Below are 21811 nucleotides of genomic sequence, written 5' to 3'. Positions count from 1 at the left end.
AACTTTAGACCTTCATGTTGGAGCAAAACAAGAGAACATTTTTATCTTCATCTCCTTATAGGATCATCTTCATCCAAAGTAAATGCTTCTGCTCCTCCTCCTTGCCGCTTCATCTGATCAGGACTAATCCTCACAAGGACAAAAAAAACCCTCACATTTCTCCTCAAAAGGTGAAACTCAATAGTATCTCTGTCTGAATAAATCCAGAAGTCCTCCTTAGTTTGTGAAAGTCATGACAGAACCAAGTTCAGAGAGCTTCTGCAACAGCATGCTGGGATGTACTATGGAGTCTTAGCATGTGTTTTGGATAGTATTTGATCCTAACACCTGCATCTTTAATGATTAAACTTGATGTCCATAGCCGTGAGGAGGAGATGGACCTTCACTGCAGAGGTTTGTGGATCTGCTCTGATCCAGAATTGAGGTGCTCGGGTCCGTCTTAGTGCGATTTTGTCTCTCTGTAGCAGCCAAATGATGAAGTTCACTCAAAAAAAGCATCTCAGAAGAAGATCCTCAGCCTTCTTTGTTTTTTTTTTTATTACCACAGATTTTTTGACAGACATAAACAGCAGAACACAGATGGAGAACTTCAAGTGCAGTCTGTGGCGTCGCTCTGCTGCTTCCTTCACAGCAAAGGCGCCGTTGGAGTTCAGAAAACAAGGAATGATCAAAAAAACGAGCAGCAGACCTGCTCCACATCCAGAAGATGATGTGCTGATCAGAGGTGGAGGGAATGATAAAACTCATTCCTCCTTCAGGAGTTTGATCGCCAAGAGTCTCAGCCCTAACAGCAGCCACTGGGGGGGGGGGGGGGGGGGGGTTCAGGATTGTGATGAACTTTCATTTACACAAACCCGATAAAAAAAGTAAAAACTCAGCCCATATAAAAACCTGACCTCTATAAAACTGTTTGATGAAACATTTTTTAAAAGCTGCTCCTGTGCTTCAAGTAAAATCCGACTGGTCGGTGGCCCGTCCGTTAGCGACCCCCGCCTGTATCAGGAGGACAGCTTGGAGTAGCTGGGGGGCGAGAACTTGCGCTTTAGGTATTTGATGATGTAGAGAGGAAGACAGCTGACAAGTGTGATGGCAGACACCTTCCACAGGAAAGGCCAGGTGGTGATGTAGGAGCGATCTGGAGGAACATCAAAAACAGTCAGACTGCTGCAGAGGGGGCTGTGATTGGTGGGGCTAGGGGGGGGGCACAGAGGAACCATGCAGAAGTGTGTACGGAGCGGAAATGAAGAGGATAAGCGTGATCATGCGTCATGTTAACATCAAATCAGCATTTATCTAAGGCTCCTCCCCCTCTCGGACAGTCCCGGAAAATGCTGATACCCCTTCCTCTGCACTTCATCAGGTTTGGTCTGGATCAGGCCAAACCTAAACCTGGACCATACCAAAACCAAACCTCCCGGAAACGTCTGTCTGTGGACCAGCTCCTTTATAAAGGCGCATTGCATTTTACACCAACCAACACTAGATGGCGGTACAAGTTCTTTCAGTTTGAACAGTCTCCATGGCGATGAATGATGCTTTCCCTAAACTTTTTAGCTCATCTTTCCGGATGCACATGTGTGCATTTTTAAAAATTTAAATAAAGGTTTGTTTAAATCCAAAACTCATTCTTCCAAACTGAAAAACCCAGGAATGTCATCTGTCGACCTGTGATGAGGAGATAAAACGCCATGAACCTACCAAGCAAAGTTTTGGCGGACAACCTGCCTGTGCCTGCAGCAGCACACAGAAGCAGAGGAAACATAAACATAGGCAACCTTTAGGGAAAGAAGTTCAGAAGAAACCTCTTTTGGAAAGAGGATGGAGACCCACCGAAGTACTCGCTGAGGAAGGCGAGCGAGGCGAGGTAGCAGGCCAAGCTAAAGAGCTCGGCCACCACCATAAGCCAGTGCCACGTGCGCACCGTCAGCGCCACCATCAGGAGCTCGGTCAGGATGAGTGCCGTGAAGGAGATGGCCACCACGTGCACAAACTCCGACTCAAACAGCAGCAGCGCGCCGTACATCAAAATGCCACCTGGGGGCGCCAAACACAAGGTTGAACAATTTAAAAGTCAGTCAAACAATGTTTCAAAACTTTCCAGGACTTTTCAAGGAGCAGTTTCCATGTAGATTCACAAAAATCAGATTATGCTTTATTTCTCATATGGAAACATGGAGATCAGACCAAACATCTAACCACAGAGGAGAGGATTGATCAGCATGACAGCGCTGTGATGCATGGAGGTGGAGGAATAATGGTGTGGTTGCAGCTAAAAAAGGGACAGAAAGTTCTCCAGGAACTTCTACAATTCAGCCCAGTCTATTTAAAATCCCTTCAGGCTTTTCTGGAAATCTGGCGCAGGCGAGTCAGGGAGGGGCGCCTCACGTCAGGGTGACACTCATGTCCGGGCGCCGTCGGTATCCCTATCGCTGTTTTATCATAACTGGACTGAGCTCAGCGGCGCATAGCGGGTCACAGAGGAGTTCATAAACAGCATTCCAGCTGTTCCTGCTTCGGTGCGTCTTTAAGCAGCTTTTTCATGGCTGTTGTGGTTGTGGGGGGGGGGGGGGGGGGGGTCACGCTCCAGCAGCAGCACAGATCAGCACTTATACAAATATCCATTTACTGCCAAACAAAAGGCCGCATGTGAACGAGGGCGAAGCTGGAAACCCAAGATACTGAGAAACAGACTGAGCTGAAAGGTGGAGGTGTGTGCATTTGTGTGTGTGTGTGTGTGGGGGGGTCATCTCATACAGACCTTGATAGATGCTGATCAAGACCCAGATGAGGAAAGTCTTGAAGGACAGCGACCGGCCCTGAGGGATACAGAACTTTAGCTGTCGGTCTGAAGTAAATAAAGGTGGGTTAGGTGGTGGTGCTGTAGCAGCACCTTGGTCAGGTCTTTGTAAAGCTCCGGGTAAAGCAGAGCCATCTCCGGTTTCACGTCTTGATCCAAAACCAAGGAGAAGACGGGGAACATGGTGAAGATGGTGGCGTACCTGCAGATAAATTCCAGAGAAACCGTCAGCCTTTCTGACATTCCTCAGAGGGGGGAAACATCCAACAAACTGAAACACAAACGTACCCAACCATGAGGAAGCCCTGGTACAGAGGCACAGAGGCGAAGTAGAAAACAGAGGAGAAGACTGCCTGGAGAAGAAAAATAATAATACGAATAATAAGAGTCCAATCAGAAAGGTTTTGGAGGAAACCACCACCCTGGAAGAGCCTGAGGACTTCACCTGCATGGTGGAGATGATCATCCCTCTGTGCATGACGAACTGGCCGAGCGCCGCTGAGCGCTTGTAGCTGTTCCTGCCGTGAACCATGAGGAGGCGGCCCACATGTCTGAACTGTGTGATGGAGAAGTCTGCAGCCAGGGACGCCTGCTTCCCCTCCTGCAAAATAAGCAGCAGCTGAAGGACAACCGGAGGAGTTTTAACCCCGCCAAGATAAGTCACCAGTTTCGTCCATCCAGCCTTTTTACCTTAAAAGCTGCACACGAATCGTCTACCTACCTTTCCTTCGATGCCGATGCCGCAGTCGGCCGCCTGGATCATGCTGACATCGTTTCCGCCGTCGCCTGTGACCAGAGAGGAGCATTTTAGAGAGGCGCGTTTAAGGCGCAGACTCCCCCCGGATCGGCCGTCTCACCAATGGCGCAGGTTCTGTTGGCCGTGTGCTGCTGCAGCAGCGTGACGATCTGGGCCTTCTGCGTGGGGGAGCAGCGGCAGCAGACCACCGCCGGACACTGACAGGCCAACTCCACGAACTCGTGCTCGTAATACCGCAGGCACACCTGATAAAGTATTGTCTTTAGGAACGACCTCAGATATTTTTTATTGATCTTTGCAGATGCCTCTCTGAACTGTTTTTGCTATGCAGCGCCCCTCAGTCAGGGGGGGGGGGTGCATTTCTGTACCTCCAAGGAGTCTCCAGAGATGACCAGAGCACAGTCATGCTTCCTCCTGAAGGCATTGAGCTCCAGGTGGGCCTCCCCTCGGTTTGACACCTGTACAAGTCAGCAACAGGTCAACTAGCAACACCAAGTAGATGAAAACGCTTAAAGAATGGGGGCTGGGGGGGGCTTACCGATCTGAAGACGTGGATGTCCTGGCTCCTGGACACCAAATGGGAGCTTTTGGCGATGCATGTCGCTGTTTCCAGCTTGTCTCCTGTCAGCATCCAGATCTGAGGAAATGAAGAGAAAGCTGTAGAGAAGCAAGATGCTTTGCAGTATGGGGCCTTTTATAGTCCCAGCACCGGGGCTAACTGCCCACCCAGGTTAGACCAACTGGTCATCCTGAGCTCTCTGTTCGCGTTCTTCCAAGAAGATAAACTCAAGGTATTTCAGATGTGCTGATGACCATGGGGACTAGAATCTCTGTGTGCAGTTATCAAAGTTTGATGACTACTTTTAATAAAGTAGCTCTGTGTCCCCCCACACACACACCTTGATGCCGGCGTTCCTCAGCAGCTCCAGAGTGGGCCTCACGTCCGCCTGCAGCTGGTCCTCCACTCCAGTCAGACACAGAAGCTCCATCTCCCTCTCCAGACTCTCCACCACCGCTGCCACCTTCAGCGCGCGGTCGTGGAGGCTCAGCTTGGCCTGACTGTAGCGGCTCTGCACAGAGGAGGACATGCGCTCAGAGCTGAACTGAATGTTGGGAATTTCTTCACACAGGTTTGTGATTGACCGTCCACACCTCAAAGTCCTGATACTGCTCCTCAGACAGAGACTTCTTGGCCACCACTAGAGTTCTCAGGCCCTCCCTGGCCATGTTCCCACACTGACAGAGAGCAGAGAGGTGACAGGTGAGATCCTCCAACAGCTCTTGGCTTTATTTCTACGTATGAAATCCTAACGCATGAACACAAACGCAGAGCAGGCAGCCTCCTGTGTCTGGCAGACAGCCGTCATTAACAGCAACTAAATCAATCAATGCAGAATAACAACCCCCCCATGACGTTCAGAGGACGCAGACGCTTCATTTCTGATATGAAACACCGATGGCTCTAATCGGCCTTGTTGATTGGTTATTGACATACAGAGACAGTGTCAGATCCCACATTGCTCCATGGGTCAGGAATATGACAGACTAATTACTTCAGCTCTATCTGGGTCACTAATTAAATCAAAAGCCCCCCCCTCCCGGTGCCAAATAACTCAATAATGCCAATACGATGATGTGAAGATATGAAGCTGTGGATGATCCCAACATGACGCCGCATCACTGAAGCCCTTTGGAGGACATGAAGTCCAGATGCAGAGAGAAAACTTCATGATCTGCGTCCAGAATAGGCTCAAAACACCCAGACCACGATAGCAGTGACCCCCTTCATCATGTGGGACGGTCCTGAAGGGGGCTTCCACATCAACTCAGTGTAATCTGAGGACCCACTCATAGGGGTGGAGCAGCAATGTAGAAGGTGATAAAGGAAAAGCAATTTATGTCTGTTACAGTTTGAAAAAACCATTGACTGCATGAAAACTGGACCGAGTGACCCCTCCTTCCTCACGTTCCAAAGAGGAAGTACCCAATGGTTCCAAGAAGCCAAAATCCCAAAGACTTCTATTGAGAAATAAACAGCTTTACTCAGTCATTCTATTGGTCAGAATAACCATTCATGCTCTGCTACCTTTATTAAACATTTTCTAGCCAATTCTAATTTTTAATCATATTTTTTCTTTAATGCAAGTTGTTCAAGTTATAAACTGACCAGTCAGATGCCTCAATAAAAGTAAGTGGTGTCTGCTGAACCCCACATCCAACATTTAAAACATTTAACAGATTCCGTGTTGCCCGCTTTCAGAGGTAGGGGCGTGAACTTCCAACAAGCTCACTCCTGATTGGCGAAGTTGGTTGCCATAGAAATGTGGACTCAGACTGAATCGAACCAATCACTCTATACTGATGACATCTGCCTCCAACATGGTGGCGTCCGTATAACGAAAAAATGGCGACTGACCTGACTTCATTTGGAAGCTGATGTAAGCCATTTTGTATGGGTGATGTCACCCTTACTTGGTCCATTTCTCATGTACAGTCAAGGGGAAAAAACGATTTTCTCTTAAATTTCTTCCCAACTGTCGTTTTGGCACGTAGCAAGACGATCTGATCTGATTAGACGGAACCAATCAGCATGAAGCTGCTCGTCTGCGATTGGCTGGTTTTGTAGCACATTTCTCAGGCTTGAGAAAACAAATAGATGAGATTGAACAAGTGAGAGTGAGGTGTGAAAATGGAACAATATTAAATGGATTTACAAAGGTTGCAAATGCCAACGAAAATTTTGCAACCAAAGAAACCAAATTTGAAAGCAAGTTTTGTTTAAATTTTAGTGGCACCAAACTCTCTGAGACATTGAAGCCTGGAATGACTTTAACAACATCTGCAGGTTCTGCTGAAGTAAAGAGTTTTTACCTCCTCTTCCAGCCAGTCATTGTACTGAACGATGCTCGCCATGGCAACGTCAGCCCCTTTCATGTAGAAAGTGATTTCTCCTGTGGACTCCTCCTACAGCAAAGAAGGCTCAGATCAGTGGTTTACACTTCTCAGGGGTGGGTCACACAGGCGCTCCGGCAGAGCAGCCTTCTTTCTTTGTCCACTGAAGGACTAACACACACAACGAGGTTCTCACCCGGACAATGATGCCCATCCTTTTGCTCTCTGAGGTGAAGGGGAAGATCTGCAGGATGTGAAAGGAGAGGATCTGTCCAGATGGAGTCTTCAGCTGGAGGGAGGTCAGGTCTCTGTTGACCAGAGTCAGGCCGACGCTCTCTGTCCACCGGACCAGCGCCACCTGAGAAAGCACAAAGCGGACCTCCGTGAGCACTGTAATCTCCAACCCCAATCAGGTTATAAGAAAAAAAAAGGGAAAACATCCTGTATACATCTACTTCATACCAAAAAGGGAGGCGTCTCCTCCCAGAAACTTTTTCATACATCCCATCTTTTTCATACACCATGATTCAGCTACACATAAGACCCCCCCCACCACCTCCTTCCAGGAACTGACCCTATCACCAGAGAGGACTCAGCTGACCTTAAAACAACTCACAGTGACTTACAAACTGGGACTTCCTGTTAATACCTCAGCCCCCACCCCTGCACACACTTTATCAAAAGATCTGCTTATGTTTACTGAGAACAGGGGACTTCATTGATAGTATAAATGCAGCTGTTATATCCGTTTTGCAGAAAGAAAAAAGATGGCGTACTCAGAGCAGAGTGGACTGATCCGACAAGCTGACTTTAATGGTAATGGTAGGTTTGAACCTCAAAACTCAAGAATTGAAATTAATTTGCAACATTTAAGTATGGTAAAAAAAAAACAAAGAAACAATTTACTAGAGATTGAACATTTCCAGCTGTTTCCTGTCAGAAACCTTGGACTGCAAACGTCTGCTTTACCTCATCTGGACTGGAGGCCTGGTAGGTGCGGTTGTCATCAGTGAAGTCCTGGTCGGCCTCTGCGGACTCCGTCTCCCCGTTCCCGTGCGACTCGTACACAGGAGTCACGTTGTGGCACAAGGCGATGGCCTTCACAGCTTCGTGGATGCGGCTGCTGACACTCTTACGGACTCTGGGGCCCGCTGTCTGGCTCTTCCCTGACGGTGTGGTGCCGCCTGTTGTAGAGGAACTTGCTTGATGGGTCACCTTGGGCAACAACAAGTGAGTGCAGGTTAGGTTATGGAGATCCCAAAGGATATGACCTTCTGAATGCACCAGACTTGCTTCAGTCTTTCACCAGCACTAATCAGACTGGCAGCATGCAATCGGGGGCGCCACACTGCCCTAAAGTGGAGGACTCTCACCAGTCATTAACTATCCAGTATGTGGATAAAGTAGGAAGTTAGCTGACTGCGCCGACCTGGAGTGACTCAGATGTAAACCAGATGCTGCCAGCAGGAAGCAGCTTCTGTCTAAATACCATTAAAGTCAGCTGTCCCTCAAACTGAACTGTTTATCCAGGTGAACTGATGGTGGAGCCACTACCATGACAACACCCAACACAGAACTTTCCACCTGAACAGTCTAAAGTGTCTTTCATACACCCCTGCCCCTTTTGGTTTGGCTTTCTCTCTCACACAGTCTAAGGGAGAAAAGCAGCAACTCCTGCAAGTCCTGCAAGATTACTATACATAAAATAGCCAAAACATTTTACCCAGCAGCCATTTGTGTGCTACACACAGGATTCTTGCTTCTTCAGATTCAAGCTGGAGGCCCCCCATGAAAACAGCTTAAAAAAATGTGGCTAAAAGATGAGACCGTTTTGTGTTCTTCCAAGGATAAAAGTGTCAGTTTGGGACATTTCACTGCATAAAGCTGTACTTCTGTGTGTTCTGGATGCGTTTTCTGTAGCTGCTGTAGCAGCCCAGTGACCACTCGGCTGTGTTTCATTAGCGGAGATGTGACAGGAGGATGCGGGACAGATGGTCCCGGTCCCAGCAGCTGCTCTGGAGCGGGCCAACAGCAAACAATGTCATTCTGTCAGACTGCAGCTCCAAGGAGGAGGAAGAGGAGTCTCTGAGGGGCCCTGCATGATGAATGAGCAGTATGGGCTTATTTCCTGGAAGTCTTTAGCTTAATATAAAAATGGTTTTAAAAAATGAGATGGACGGGCAAAATATTGTATTGTTTTTGTAATTTATTGCATCTGCTCACAAGGGCAAAGGTGTTAATCAACTTTCGACACTCAACTTTTCTGGAGCCTTAAACTGTTCACAGAAACTAGGAATAAACTAGTTTCTCTGAGTTTAAACACCCAATTCAATGAAAATCGTGTTTTGGGCGTTTTTAACATGTTCTTGTAGCATTTTTCTGATGATGTAAAGAAAATTAAGCTTCCAGCTCTCAGCAACGGGGAGGGGAAGAGGTAGTGGGGTTGATTTGCACCAACGCCCCAACCTGCAACTCAGAGGTGAATTTCTAATCAACCACTGCCGTGCAACAGAAACTGTTATAGAAAATGACTTAATTTAGCTATAAATGACATTATCATAACTAAAAGACCACTGGAAACACTTTTAAAATAGATCAAAAGGTGTTCTGAGTACGTCTTTAAAGCTCAGGCTCACCTGGGCACTCACCTGTCCGTAAGACCGCACGATGTGGCTCTGGATCTCATCCATGGTGTCCGCCCCGTACGACACCGTTCCCAAGTGCAGCCGCTTGAACACCATCTCATTTTGTGTCAGAGTCCCTGCAGTTTAGACCAGGTGAGACATTACAGGTCTGGTGTCTGCCACACAGGCCCTATCAAAGCTCTGCAGATGATCCAAACGCCTCGGCAACAGGAAGCCCCAGCAGAGGTGTGATCAGCTGATGGGGCTTCCTGGGGCTGCAACAGATTCAGACCCCTTAAACACATCTAGGTAAAATCGGACTAAAAAGGTCACTCCTAGAATTCATCAGTGTTCAAGATCTGACTGATCAGTGTAGCTGATCATTAGAATGATGAACCGGTTCTTCTACCACCAGAGGGTTGCTTCTCCGTCCGAATATCAGGAGTTAAGGAGCTCAGAGAGGCTCTGAGGGGAACACATCACAGACACCGATGCCTCATCTCCGCTGCAATGCTTCCACTGCAGATGTGCAGCAGCTGGGCAGGGACTTTGTGGGACAGGTGGACCTCAGCTGGACTCGTGTCAGATAACCTCACGTGGATCTCAGTTCAGCTGAAAGTTTTTTTTGTATGCATTTCAAATAAACTATAAAACAAACATTACTGAGAAGCTGGACAGTTTAAAACAGGAACTGCAGCGTGTCAGCATACCAGTTTTGTCTGTCAGCAGGTAGACCAGTCGGCCCAGTTCCTCTGGGATGGTGCTGGTTCTGACCACAGTACCAGGGATGCTCTCGTCTTTCATGATCATCCAGCCGTACGCAGACTTCCCCATGTCCAAGTTGACCCGCAAACTACACAGACAGCAGGTCGTGTTTAGAGGGGAAGGAGAGGAACCGGATCGGGGTCTCTTCTACAGGGGTGTGACCAGAACCACACTATTGGGTCTTTCAGATCCACACAGTACCTGATGGGGATGATGTAGGAAAACAGCACCACAAATCGGAAGAGGTTTCTGAACCAAGGACCCACAAATCCTTGCAGCGCAACCATGACGATGGAGAGAACCACCTGGGCCAAGAACAGGGCTTTGGTGAGGCGGTTCAGCTCTAGGTCCAGAAGGCCGACCTGCAGAGACAAGAGGTCAAAGGTCAGAGATGCGTCTTCCTCTTCCCGCATCACACTGCTCACACGAGACTCAAGGATTTCAAAAGAATAAAAACATCAGCTCCAATGTGTCTCACAGCATCACGTCCTATTGCCATGGCAACTCATAACAAAGCAGTCACACAGCTTTCATAACACTTTTGGTGGGCAGAAGCAGCAAGAAAACATGATGGTCAGATAATAAAACAGCAGTATTTAGAGGGGGGGGCATTTTTACCCTGCCTCCCTGTCCGTCCTGCAGGAGCTGCTGCCACCAAACCCTGCAGGATCTTCTTGACCAAAATTTTCGGACACGTTTCTTTTTTAACGTTTACTGACTATTCCCCGTCCCAACATGACTACATTTGTATCGCCAAAAATGGTGATCTGGGTTTGTATTGTGTTCAACCACAGGATGTCTTCATTTGGTTGGAACCGGAAGTGACGTCCCACTCAGTCCAGTTCTCTTATATAGCCAGTGCTCCTCACCGTCTATCACCTGAAGCACAAACAACATCACTGTAAAAAAAAACTGAGAGGAGTTGCAGGCCAAACAGGGGTGGGAGGGGTCAGATTTGTCTTTTAATTTTCAAGTGCTTCTGTCTGCCAATAGAGCATGTGGGAAAAAAAGATGTCAGATAAAGAAGCCCCTCCAACACAGAGGCTTTCATGTGATGCACCACGCTTACAAAACAGCACATCACATGCCCCCCTCCCTTAAATAAAGGAGCTGCTCTAAAAAGAAGGAAGGGGGCAGACATAAATAAAGAGCTGAAAAAAAATTCCTTCACTGGCTAAACCCCACACACACACACAAGCACACACACTGCCAAAAGCACTTCCCTGAGGACTGGGCAAGCTCGGGGACCAGTGAGACTGATTTATCCATCTCTGTTAAACTCCCAGTAGCAGAAAGGGAAAGCTGGGGGGGATGAGTGGGGGGGGGGCATGTACCACTGCAAACACCGCTGCAAGCTTCATGGTTGAGCAATTGAGAAAAATGGTGGGTTTGGCAGGTTAAAATGAAGAAAAATTAAGACAAATAAAACGGAGCACGCATGAAAAGGAGAGACGCCCCCTGCCCACCCCACCCAGACAATAGCCGCTCCACATTTTGTGGGCCTTGCAGCGGATCAGATGAAGTCATTATTTATTCAGTCAGGAGAGGTGGGGGCGAGGGGGGTGACTCAATTACCTCAAGAAAAAGATGCTATCGGTGAATAAAAGTGCATTTTTTTTTACTCCTTTGTTCTGCAGGCCATTAAAGTCAAAGGGACGGCTGGATGAGCCGCTCCGGCCCCGACACGTGAGAAACCTGACCAAGAGCCGGAGCCCCCACATGAATATGTATTCAGTCCAGACTCAACAAGATCCAGACTCTAGTCAGAGGTGGGGGTGTGTGAAGGTAGATGCTTCAACTCGGGAAACTGGAGAAAGTCAAGAAAATGAGAAGACAGTGATCTTAAGAGAGCAAACACCGTTCAGTTCCTCAGAGTAATGCCGAGTCACGGGTTAGTGTGTGTGTGTGTGTGTGTGTGTGTGTGTGTGATACCAGCACACACCTCTCTTTTTAACAGTCTCGTTAAAGTCTGTCTGCTCTGACAACAGAGACCCAATTCTCATCAGTCACCTGGTTTGGTGGCGTTTATGGCGTTGTAGGAACCTCCTACAAAATTGAATTACTTTCATCTGTGGAGCTCTTAAAGGCAAAGACTATTGTTGAAAGTGCAGAGTGACAGCAGTAACCTCGCCCCCTTCCAGACTGCTTACAGGTGTGGATCTGTTACGGGTGCACGTCTTTGGAAGAGATCCTAATTACCCTTGGACATGGGAAGGTGCTCACCTTGTTCTTGGCGGAGGAGGTGTTGAGGACGCTGCGGGTCTCCTTCCCCGTGTAGATCACCACCCCGATCACTGTTCCTGCCAGAGACCGACACAAAGAAGGTTAAGGCTGCAGCGAGGCCGAGCTGCCAGCAGCTATGACACCTGAGCTCCTCTGGACGCTCACGAGGGCCGATCGATCCTTCCTTTATCCTCCAGGTTCATTACAGACGCCTCATTACAGAAGACCGATGAGTCATTAATATCAAATGATCCTAATGGAGGCCAAAGGCATGATTACAGCTGAAGAGAAATCGACAAACCCTCAAACAGGCACCAAGGGAAAAGTAGGAAGAAGATGAAGCCTTTTCTTAAGGTCTAACTCCAAAATCACCACACAGTGATAAATGCAGCGAGGACCTCAGGATTAGCATGAGCTCATTTTGGAGACCCGGCCCACAGGCCTCCCCAAAAGCAGCGATACCAGGGGATTATCAGCACAATTATTGGGGGGAGAGTTCTGAAGCATCTGATGAACACACCAGTGAAATTCCAGCTAAACAGAAAGGACTTCTTCTCTCACCAGATGCCACAACCGTGCTGGCCCACAGGGTGTTCTCGATGCTGAGGCTCTCTTGGATCTGAGGGTCCGAGTCCTCCTGCAGGATCACAGACCAGAACATTTAGATTTAACTTCAGCACGTGTTAACTGACGTCATGATGACATCATGCTCAAACAAAAACTGTTTTTTTTCTGGTTTCAATACAAGCCTAGTTCACAATTAAAACACACACTTTCTCATAAATACATAGTTCTGTTATTTACATTTGGGTTTTTTTTGTTCCAATCTCCCAAAACTTTGTGTCCTAAAACCATACTGATATTTGCAGCATCACCTCCAACCCTAACCCTGTTCTGTTTGAGCAAACATTTTTAACTGCTGGGTTAAGAATTCTGCACATTTTCAAAGTATAATATAACTATTGATCATGTTGGTATAATAAATTGTTCCTTTTTTAAAACAGTTTACAAATGTTATAATTGTCCAGAGACTACACAAAAATCATCTGGACTTAGAGGGCAGTGTCCAGTTGGTTGCCAGGTTGCTGTCTAATGTGATGAATAAGAAAAGTGAAACTGCTCCACCGTAGGCTTCAAACTGGGTCGGACCATGACACCCCCCTGCTTTAATAAATGGGAGAGTCTGCTGCTGCAGATCTGTGGGAACCTGGTTTCTTCTCCTGCTAAAGGAGGCTGTGCGCCATGAATCAGCGCAGGAAACGCTCGCCTGGTGTGTGGCCAAGAGTGAAGACGGCCCACAAAGCCCCCCTTTGTACTGGAGCTTCCCTCCCTACGGGGGCTGGACTAATCTGCTGTTAATAAAAGGGGGGGGGGGGGGGGGGGGCAGCAGCAGGATGGAGAACCTGTTTGTGACATTAGAGGAACGAAGAAGAAGCGCACACAAACCCCGTCATCACAAAGCTGTGTCACCCTCATGTGTCCCCCCGCCACCACCAGAAGGAGCTAAACCAGGAGATAAAGCTGTAATGAAGCGTACCCGCGTGAAGTTCCCCTCGAAGCTGTGAATGTCCAGCTGAGGCTTCTGGGCAAAGACAAAAGCTTTGATGGAGAACAGGTCCTGAGCAGGAGAAACAGACAGAGTTCAGGTTCTCCCTCCTCAAATGCCAACATCACAAGTACTCAGAGTTACAAAAGTAATCAGCCCCCCATGGATGTCCTGTATTCCCCCCACTTTTGCTGTGTCATAAAATGCTGTGATTGGTCAGGATGTTTCACTGAAGGTCAGGTGGTTCCTCTAAGTCAGGGGTGTCAAACTCCAGGCCTCGAGGGCCGACCTCCTGCTGTTTTTTTTTAGAAATCCTGCCTCATCTGCTGTTGATGAACTGGATCAGGTGTGTTTAGCCAATAAGGATCTTCAATGGCAGGTTGGCTAGAAAACATGCAGGACACTGGCCCTTGAGGCCTGGAGTTTGACACCTGTGCTGTAAGTGATGACATGTGCAGGAGGCGAGTTAGGTCTCCGTACCCCCACCGCCGGTAGGCGCTGTGTGCAGCCAACGGCCACCTTCAGCTTCCAGTCAGTTTCCCCATCCAGCTGATCTGTTCGAATGAAGCAGGCACCTGAAAAAAAGAGTAGGTCATCAGCTCCATCAGGACCAGCCTGAAGGGTTCCACACCACACCAAGCAAAAATTTCTCCAGAATCCCCAGCAGACAAAAAGTCTGCCTCTGTGTGATCATGTTTTAGCAGGAGGAAATTGATCAGAAGAAAACCAGCTTTAGGGTAAAACAAGGTCTCCTGCAGATGCTCACTTCCTGTTGCAACATTCAGCCAATTAGGTGCGTCAGCTCCGCCAACAGATCCAAATGGAAACGGTGCGGATCTTTGATGCGCCGTCACTCCAGCAGTCAGATTTGAGCGTTAAACCCTGCACTGCTGGAGCACGGACGTTGTTTTAGCCTCAGAACCATTCCAGCCCGCCCCCCCAATCCAGATGCCCACCTGTCTTCTCAGACGTTCTCAGGAAAACCATGTCTGCAGGAATCCTCTGGTTCTGCAAAAACAGGAATACCACAGAACGAAAACCTCATTTTGGGGGGCAGATATTCAGATACGATACCACATTTTCTCAATATTCCTGCTGCATTCTAATCACGATTTTTAGGCAGTAAATTCGAGAGGTTAGAACATTTTCCCCATTTCAACTGTTTTTATGCAAAACATTTCTAAATAGATGACATTTTTTAAAAAGTGTTTAAAGGGAGAACAGAGGCAACAGAGGAAATCTGAACCCCCCCGTTTTGTCCATTAGGGACAAATCCATCATTCAGCCAACAGGAGGCGGAAACAAATATAGATTCTTCACCTGCTTCATCAATTACAGATAATATGAACTGATTAAAAATCTTAAAACTTACCTTTTCAACAATAATCAGGTCTCCAACTTGTATGTCTGAACTTTTCACCTGAATTTTACCTGGAAGAGAGGGGTGTGTGAAATCAAATATGAGCATCCGTTCAGATATATTTCAATCAAATAAAATCAAACTTCCTCAGAGGTGATTCAGTTCTCCTCACAAACATGAGCTGCTTCTGAGTTTTGCAGCTTAAGATCTCCGTGTTCTAGAGCTTTTCAGGGTCCAATACTCAGGGCCGAGCTTCACTTACTGTTTATCGCTGAGGAAGTGGACCCCACCCCAGGGTGACAAGGGACCCCAAGTTTAGGGGAAAACTAACTGTGTGCTCACGGGATGGAGCATGGCAACTGCTGCAGCATTTTCATGACCTGATCATCTTGCAGCTCTTCATTTGCTCTTGGTTATCCACATTCACTGCATGGACTTTTATCTCTCCTCTAAGCTGCGGCATTTTGGGGTTTTGTGAGGTCAAAGACTAAATCCACATTTGAACAGAAATCCCCTTTCAGACGCTATGAAACGACACAGAAGAAGATCTCTGACCTCTTACGGTCAACTTGCTGTACAGCTGAGAGTTCATGTCTGTGTCCCGCCGACAGCGCCGCACCTCGTCCACCGCCTCCCTCACCATAGTAACGGCCAGCACAAAACCCTAAGAGGCAAAAACAAAGCTTTAATTCTCCTTAAACCTCGTCATCACATTTGAGAGTGAATGGTGGGGTGGGGGTGTTATTTACCAGAGGGGCCCAGTATGTGTACAAATATCCTATTTTCAGTGATGGTACAAATTGGGAGCAGGCCACCACCAGGAAGTAGAGGTTGAGGAAGAACTTGAACTGTTGATAGAGGACCTGAGAAGACAAAACGATGGAAGGAACTTGAGAATGATCAGAAACATGCAGAACTAGACGCTCCAGTCCTGTTAAAAGATGGACTTCAGTCCTCTAAGGTCACGCTGTGAGTGATGCGCGTAATGTTGGGAGCGTGGCGTCCTGTCACAGACAGTCACAGGTGCTGGGATCAATGCCTGATGCTCTGGAGCTAATGAACCCGTTGACCTTTAAGGGAAATGCATCCAGCTAGACTCAATTTGAGTGTCCTTAATAATTCAAGAAGAACAGAGAGAAACGTAGGGTTTTGGTTAGAATATCTACATGTCCAACAGACAGTTGACATTTAATGGCGCGAGCCAAAGGCAGCCTTTTTAATCACGCAGTTGTCCACACTTTAATAAGCTCCTCAGATGGATCTGCACAGACCTGCATGAGTCCAGCTTCACCGAGTCCAAGTCCTCCTTTCTTATCTGGTTCTTTTGTGAAATTGAACTTTTTTTTTATTTACAGGAAACTGGCCAACATTCATATTTGAATGAGTTTAATGAAGTCATTTGGTTTGAACATTTTCTTAAAAACCTGTGATGCTTTCAAACAATCAGCTGGTGAGTTATCACAGTGACCTAATTTGGGGTTTCAGCCAGCCTCGAGCAAATCCTGCATACAAAACACACACTGTAAAGCATGGTGGTGGGGGGTTGATGATGTGCAGCTTAAGGACAATTAGAGGCTCTAGCAAGAGATGAGACACCAGATTTCTAAAAAAAGGTGCAACTCACCCCAGGCACGAAGGTGAGGATGTTATACTTCTGGTTTTTGATGATGTTCTTGGAGTACTTCTCTTCGCATTTCTCCGGGCAGCCGAGCCACACGGTGCGGGCCTTCAGCTCCTTCCTCCTCCGACACAGACGAAGCAGACAGTCGCAGCAGCTGCGGAAGGAGACAGAGAGGCTTTGTGGTGATATCAAGTCGGTAAACACCACGTCTTCTGGGGTGATTTCAGATATGAGCCTGAAGCTCAGGTGGAGTTCACCATGAAAATGCTGAACTGAATGGATGGAAAAGTACAGTAAACCCGGTCCTAGTTTTGGCGCTTGACAATAGTTGTGCCAATCAGCCACACTAAGCACACCTCATTAGGAAATGATATGCACACAATGAGAAACAGAAAACAAACAGAAAGAAAAACTACTAATGCATAGTTTCCATTTTACTGCAACAAATTACTTAAAATGATCCATGTCTACAAAGGAGGCACGCATCTAACAGAAAAGGTGTCCTATTGATTGGTCCACAACATGAAGGGCTCCATCCAACTGGTCAAATGTGTCTTCATTTTTCAATGGACACAAGTCGCAGTGTCCTCCTGGACCTCCCAATTTCCATTAAAACTATTCTGTTCAAATAAAGTTTGAAGATGTTTGCAATCTTCAGATCCACTTCACCATTAAGTCTCATTTGTAGTTGGTTGCGCAGGATCATCTGAAACTGTGGGTTAATGTTCCAGCAGAGGACAGACGGACTCCGACATCCACCTTCGAGCTGGGTGACTTTGTTTGAACCTGCAAACAGGTGGTGGGGGGCTTATCTCCATTATCTGCCATCAAAAGCAAACAGAGCGCGCTTCGTTTCAATGAGAGCGATCTGGTGTGAGCGTGCCGGAGCTGGCACCTGGGGGGCTGCCTGCAGCAGCAGTGTACACCGTCATGCTGGGCGACTTGGCCTTTCCACCTTTTAAGCAAGCTGGCAAAATGTAAAACCAAACACCGACTGTGGGTTTGCGTTGGCTGCAGCGCCCTCAGGCTCTGGGCGCGCCCAGTCCAGATTCATAAGAGCCGTTATTTGAGCAAATGAATGCTTTTCAAATAATACGCCGTTTGAACAGTGGCGGCTTATTCGCTTTGAAATATTTGTGTTTTATAATCCCACACTATGCACACAGAAAATTACTGGAAAGCATCAAACTGTGAAAAATCCGATTTGTTCATTAGTGGGGGGCTGAGGGGGGATCAATATGCAGCTGCAGCCACCCGACCCCAGCTCATACATGAGCGTGCGTCAGTGGGATCACACGCAGGACAAACATTTGTTCATAAATGTTCAGCTCTGCTGTTCTGCCGTAAACAAACAGACGAGCGTCTTTAGAGGACAGAACCTGTCAGACGGATCCGGGCCCACATCTCCGTCCCGTTTGACCTGAAAGTCTTTTTGGACTGATGATGCGCAGCGAGGGACTCGACAAAAAAACACACGCCCTCATCCCCCTGTTTGCACGTCATGCACAACTGCTGGTGCGTTCGAAATCCACACCGATCGTCAAAAAGCAAACTTACTGACATTATAACGCGCATGGAATCAATGCATGATCAAACACCAACCCCCCCCCCCACCCCCCCACCCCTCAGGAGAGGGAGAGGAGGAGCATTCCCCTCAGTAGAGTGGGACAGCATACCTGCCACAGAGCAGCTTCCACGCCCCAAGCAGGAGCCAGCCCAGGCCCCGTCGCCTCTGGGCCAGCCGGGCCCGCGGCAGCGTCTGGTAGTCGCTTTCTTCGTTCTCAAAGGCTTCCTCCGACATCATCAGAGGCATCTCATCCAGGATGGATGAATCATCTTCTACAGAGAATCTGGAAGACAGGAGGAGAGGGCTCAGAAATGATGCAGTTCTTGAACATGTCACACCAGGCCAGAGGAAGGGACCAGAGGAAAAGCTCAAACACAGACAGGGGGACAGGGTGGGAGGAAGGACAGAACGCCATCATCAGTTTCTGCTTCATTGCCATTGCTCTTCTTAAGCAGAGCTGTCTGAATCTGAAGGTTTTCTAACAGCATCCTAACAGAGACTATGAAAAATCTTCACAACCACAGTAACTACACATCCATCAACCTTCACATCTGCACCGACAGCATAAAAGATTCTGGCCCGATTTTTAAGTAAACCCTGAGATGAACTGTCTAAAACTCCAGCAGCAACCAGATCTTAGCTCATCACCAGAACCACATGTTTTGCCCTTCATCTGACTAAAAATAGATAGAAATAAGGAACTGATGAGTCTGTTTCTAAACATTCAGCAGTTAAGAAAAACACAATTCAATGTAAACGAGACATATTTAGACCCATTCGAGCAAAATTTACACCAGTTTTTTTTCTTCAGAAAAAAGCACCATTATGTCACCGGGGTCCATCATGACAGACTGTTGGACTATGCAGGAACTGCAAAGTGCTTCCTATTGGTCACAAGCTATGGTTGCACTGGATAATACAAATACTTCAAGATGTCATAACAAACAATAGACACTTTTCTGTCACTATTTCACTCCTCATCAGTGTTGACAGGTGTGTGATCTTCCAGCACAGCTGACAGGTGGACTTCTGGTACCTGGTTCTGTCCATCCCTCAGCCTGAAGCTTTCTGAGCTTTTCCTGGTCCAGTCTGAAAAGTGAACACGCTGGTGAGTGACGAGAGCAGACCGGTTCAAAGATTAGGTTTAGACATGTTCAGACTGGGTTCAGAATAGGTTCAGGTGGGTTCAGACTAAATTTTTTACACAGGGTTAGATTGATTAAAAATGGGTTTAGTTGGGTTCTGACCAGGTTAAGACAGGGTTCAGACAGGTTCTGACCAGGTATAAACTGGGATAAATTATGTTTGGAGCGGGTTAAAAAATTGAGATTACATGGATTCTGACTGAGATTAAACTGGGTTTCAATGGGTTTAATCTAATATTCAATTAGATTAGATGGGTTCAAACTGAGATTAAACAGGAATTTCATGGGTTCAGACTTGAGGTTGAACCAGGTTTCAATAGAACAAGATGAAGTTCAGATTCAATGGGTTCAGACTGAGAATAAATTCGAATTTGATGGGTTCAGCCTCAGATTAAACCGGATTTTAATGAGTTCAGACTACGATTAAACAGGATTTGATGGGTTCAGACTACGATTAAACCGGGATACAATGGTTAAATTGGTTTTTAAATGGGATTGGATGGGCCAAATATGGGTTTAAATAGTCTTTGACGGAGTTCATAATGGTTAGGAGTGACTCCAGACCAAGTTAACAACTGTTTTTAGAACGGGTCGTGACTAAATTTACACCATATCGTAACATGTGATCAAACGCCTGAAACATCACGTGACCAAATAAAAAATGACAGCGGAAGCTGAGCGGCTAAAACTGGAGGATAAACGATTGAAACTCGCGGTTTCCAGCAACGGGAGAGCTGGAGGTCATCTATGATTGAACTCTAAAAGGCAACAGTTATCTTAAATGTCTGAGTTTATGTTCTCAGTCGAGGGGACACAAAAACAAAGCTGTCAGGAAGCAACGCAAGCTAAAAGCAGTGCAATGCCAGTGCCACTACATTGCTCCTGGAGCCCGGGAAACAGCCGAGCTGTGACCCTCGGCTGTTTCTCAGCACGCCGGCGCCCCTCGCGCTCCCGTAGGGCCGCTCATACCTCGGCAGTCCGGCGGAGTAGTAGTACGGTAGCCTCTTCGAATTCTTCCGCATCGGATTTAACGGGATGCCGTCAGCCATCTTGGCCGAACAAAGATCGCGTCGTGACGTCAGTTAAACCTCTGAAGCTTTGCGTTGCGTTCACTAGAATCGGAACTTTGGCACTTTAAAAAAATATCTAATTAATTATCAGGTTCAAGGTAGTAAATCAAGTTTTTTCAGCTGAATTTCAGAAGTATATTTTTTACCAAGAAGTCTCATTTGTAAACTTGAGTCAAAAGTTTGCCTTTTTGTATAGTATAACAACCTTTTAACAATCCATATAGGAAATAATGAATGTTTATTTTATTTGTTTTATAAATTTTTAAGTTTTAATACAGATTTTTAAATTAGGTTTTTACAATGGGTTCTTTTGTAAAAAAAATTTTTAAGAATTTAAAGATTATCTGTAAAGATTATCTGTCACATCTGTCAATGCAAATTGTAATTTTCAATCCATAAACCTATACATTCATCTGTAATTCAAAGTTGGGTCATGGGAGCAGTAGACTAACCAGAGGTGCCTAGACCTCCATCTCCAAAGAAACTTCCTCTGCCAGGAAAACATCAAGGCACCCTGAGGTCAATTGAGCTTTAGTCTTTCCAATACGTTATTGGTCTTCTTCAGGGCAGGGCCTCTTTTGGTGAGAGGTGCCCGGAATACCTTCCCATGATGTCCAAGATGCACCCAAAATTTACATCCAAATTACCTTAACTGGCCTCTCTCAATGTTCTCAATGTGGTTCTACTCTAAGCTCCCCTTGGCGCGTAACAGTGGACGCTGCACCATCAAGCCTGTCAATCTCACAGACTTAAAACCTAATTTAGCCAATCACAATCGAGAAATCGAACACAGTTTTTAAAAAGTGTTGGGGGCTTCATAGTATTGATATTATGAAAGGCGCCTCACAGGGAATTTTGCATTTGGCCCACGAGCTAGACTTTGGACATGCCTGATTTTGGTGGAGTTTTTCTCTCCACTGTAAATGGTAAATACTTATATAACGCTTATTTAGAACTTATATAGTGCTTACTACCTCCCTCGAAGGCCCAAAGCGCTTTACAGTCACAGAACCATTCACCCATTCATACACTAATGGTGGCTCCGCTGCCGAACACTGGCGGCAACCTTCCACCAGAGGCAAGGTAGGGTTCAGTGTCTTGCCCAAGGACACTTTGACGGGAATCGAACCTGCAAGGTTCTGATCAGAGGTCGACCGCCCTACCACTGCACCACGGCCACCCCCACTGTCACCTTTTGTTTGCTCGGTGCGGGAAATACACAAAAATACATTAGATCTATAATCTGTTTGTTCCCCTACGTAGACTTTTAACATACAATTAAAATAATTTGGTTTTAATAAAAGGACTGTACTATGTTGGAATACATCAACTGTAACCAACACTCATTCAGTTTTACTCATTTCTTTTGCTTTTGCATCTTGAGGTGTCCATGGCTGTAAAATAATGCTTTAAAGATAAAATGATTTAACAAAATCATGATAGA

At 46.7% G+C, this 21811-nt stretch overlaps 1 protein-coding gene across 8 annotated transcripts; it reads right to left on the bottom strand.

The window, feature by feature from the left end:
• Positions 1-519: 519 nt before the first annotated feature.
• atp9b (ATPase phospholipid transporting 9B) lies at positions 520-20422 on the bottom strand. 8 transcript variants are annotated; one of them, XM_023960010.2, is made up of 31 exons: positions 20267-20404; positions 19189-19241; positions 18262-18435; positions 16589-16739; positions 15714-15827; positions 15520-15628; positions 14977-15035; positions 14561-14612; positions 14085-14179; positions 13596-13676; positions 12620-12695; positions 12059-12135; positions 10037-10197; positions 9781-9923; positions 9083-9207; positions 7416-7661; positions 6643-6804; positions 6426-6518; positions 4707-4790; positions 4454-4624; positions 4093-4191; positions 3923-4012; positions 3655-3799; positions 3519-3583; positions 3243-3398; positions 3086-3150; positions 2891-2999; positions 2759-2816; positions 1831-2034; positions 1699-1731; positions 520-1135 (listed from the first exon to the last, which is right to left on the bottom strand). In XM_023960010.2, the coding sequence occupies exons 2-31, from the start codon at positions 19200-19202 to the stop codon at positions 999-1001; spliced, it is 3348 nt and encodes a 1115-aa protein (XP_023815778.1). In that variant the 5' UTR covers positions 19203-19241; positions 20267-20404; the 3' UTR covers positions 520-998. The 8 variants fall into 8 exon arrangements, with proteins under 8 accessions (XP_023815778.1, XP_078810882.1, XP_023815774.1 ...); XM_078954756.1 differs by having other exon boundaries at positions 9095-9207; XM_023960006.2 differs by lacking the exon at positions 19189-19241 and having other exon boundaries at positions 20267-20422.
• Between the last annotated feature and the right edge of the window lie 1389 nt (positions 20423-21811).

The sequence above is a fragment of the Oryzias latipes genome, chromosome 11 (assembly GCF_053564925.1).
Source record: "Oryzias latipes strain Hd-rR chromosome 11, Olatipes_Hd-rR_3.1".
Taxonomy (NCBI): Eukaryota; Metazoa; Chordata; class Actinopteri; order Beloniformes; family Adrianichthyidae; genus Oryzias; species Oryzias latipes.
Note: the sequence above shows the minus strand (reverse complement) of the source record. Positions and strands in the feature narration are given on the sequence as shown.

Bases quoted from the DNA above. Each gene is read 5' to 3' on its own strand.
- atp9b (XM_023960006.2), bottom strand. From the start codon at position 20,346: ATGGCTGACGGCATCCCGTTAAATCCGATGCGGAAGAATTCGAAGAGG. The intron at 12,696-13,595 runs GTACGCTTCATT...GTGATCCTGCAG, and splicing joins TCGAGGGGAACTTCACGCGG to GAGGACTCGGACCCTCAGAT. The intron at 4,013-4,092 runs GTAAGCCCCCCC...TGACTTGTACAG, and splicing joins ACATCCACGTCTTCAGATCG to GTGTCAAACCGAGGGGAGGC.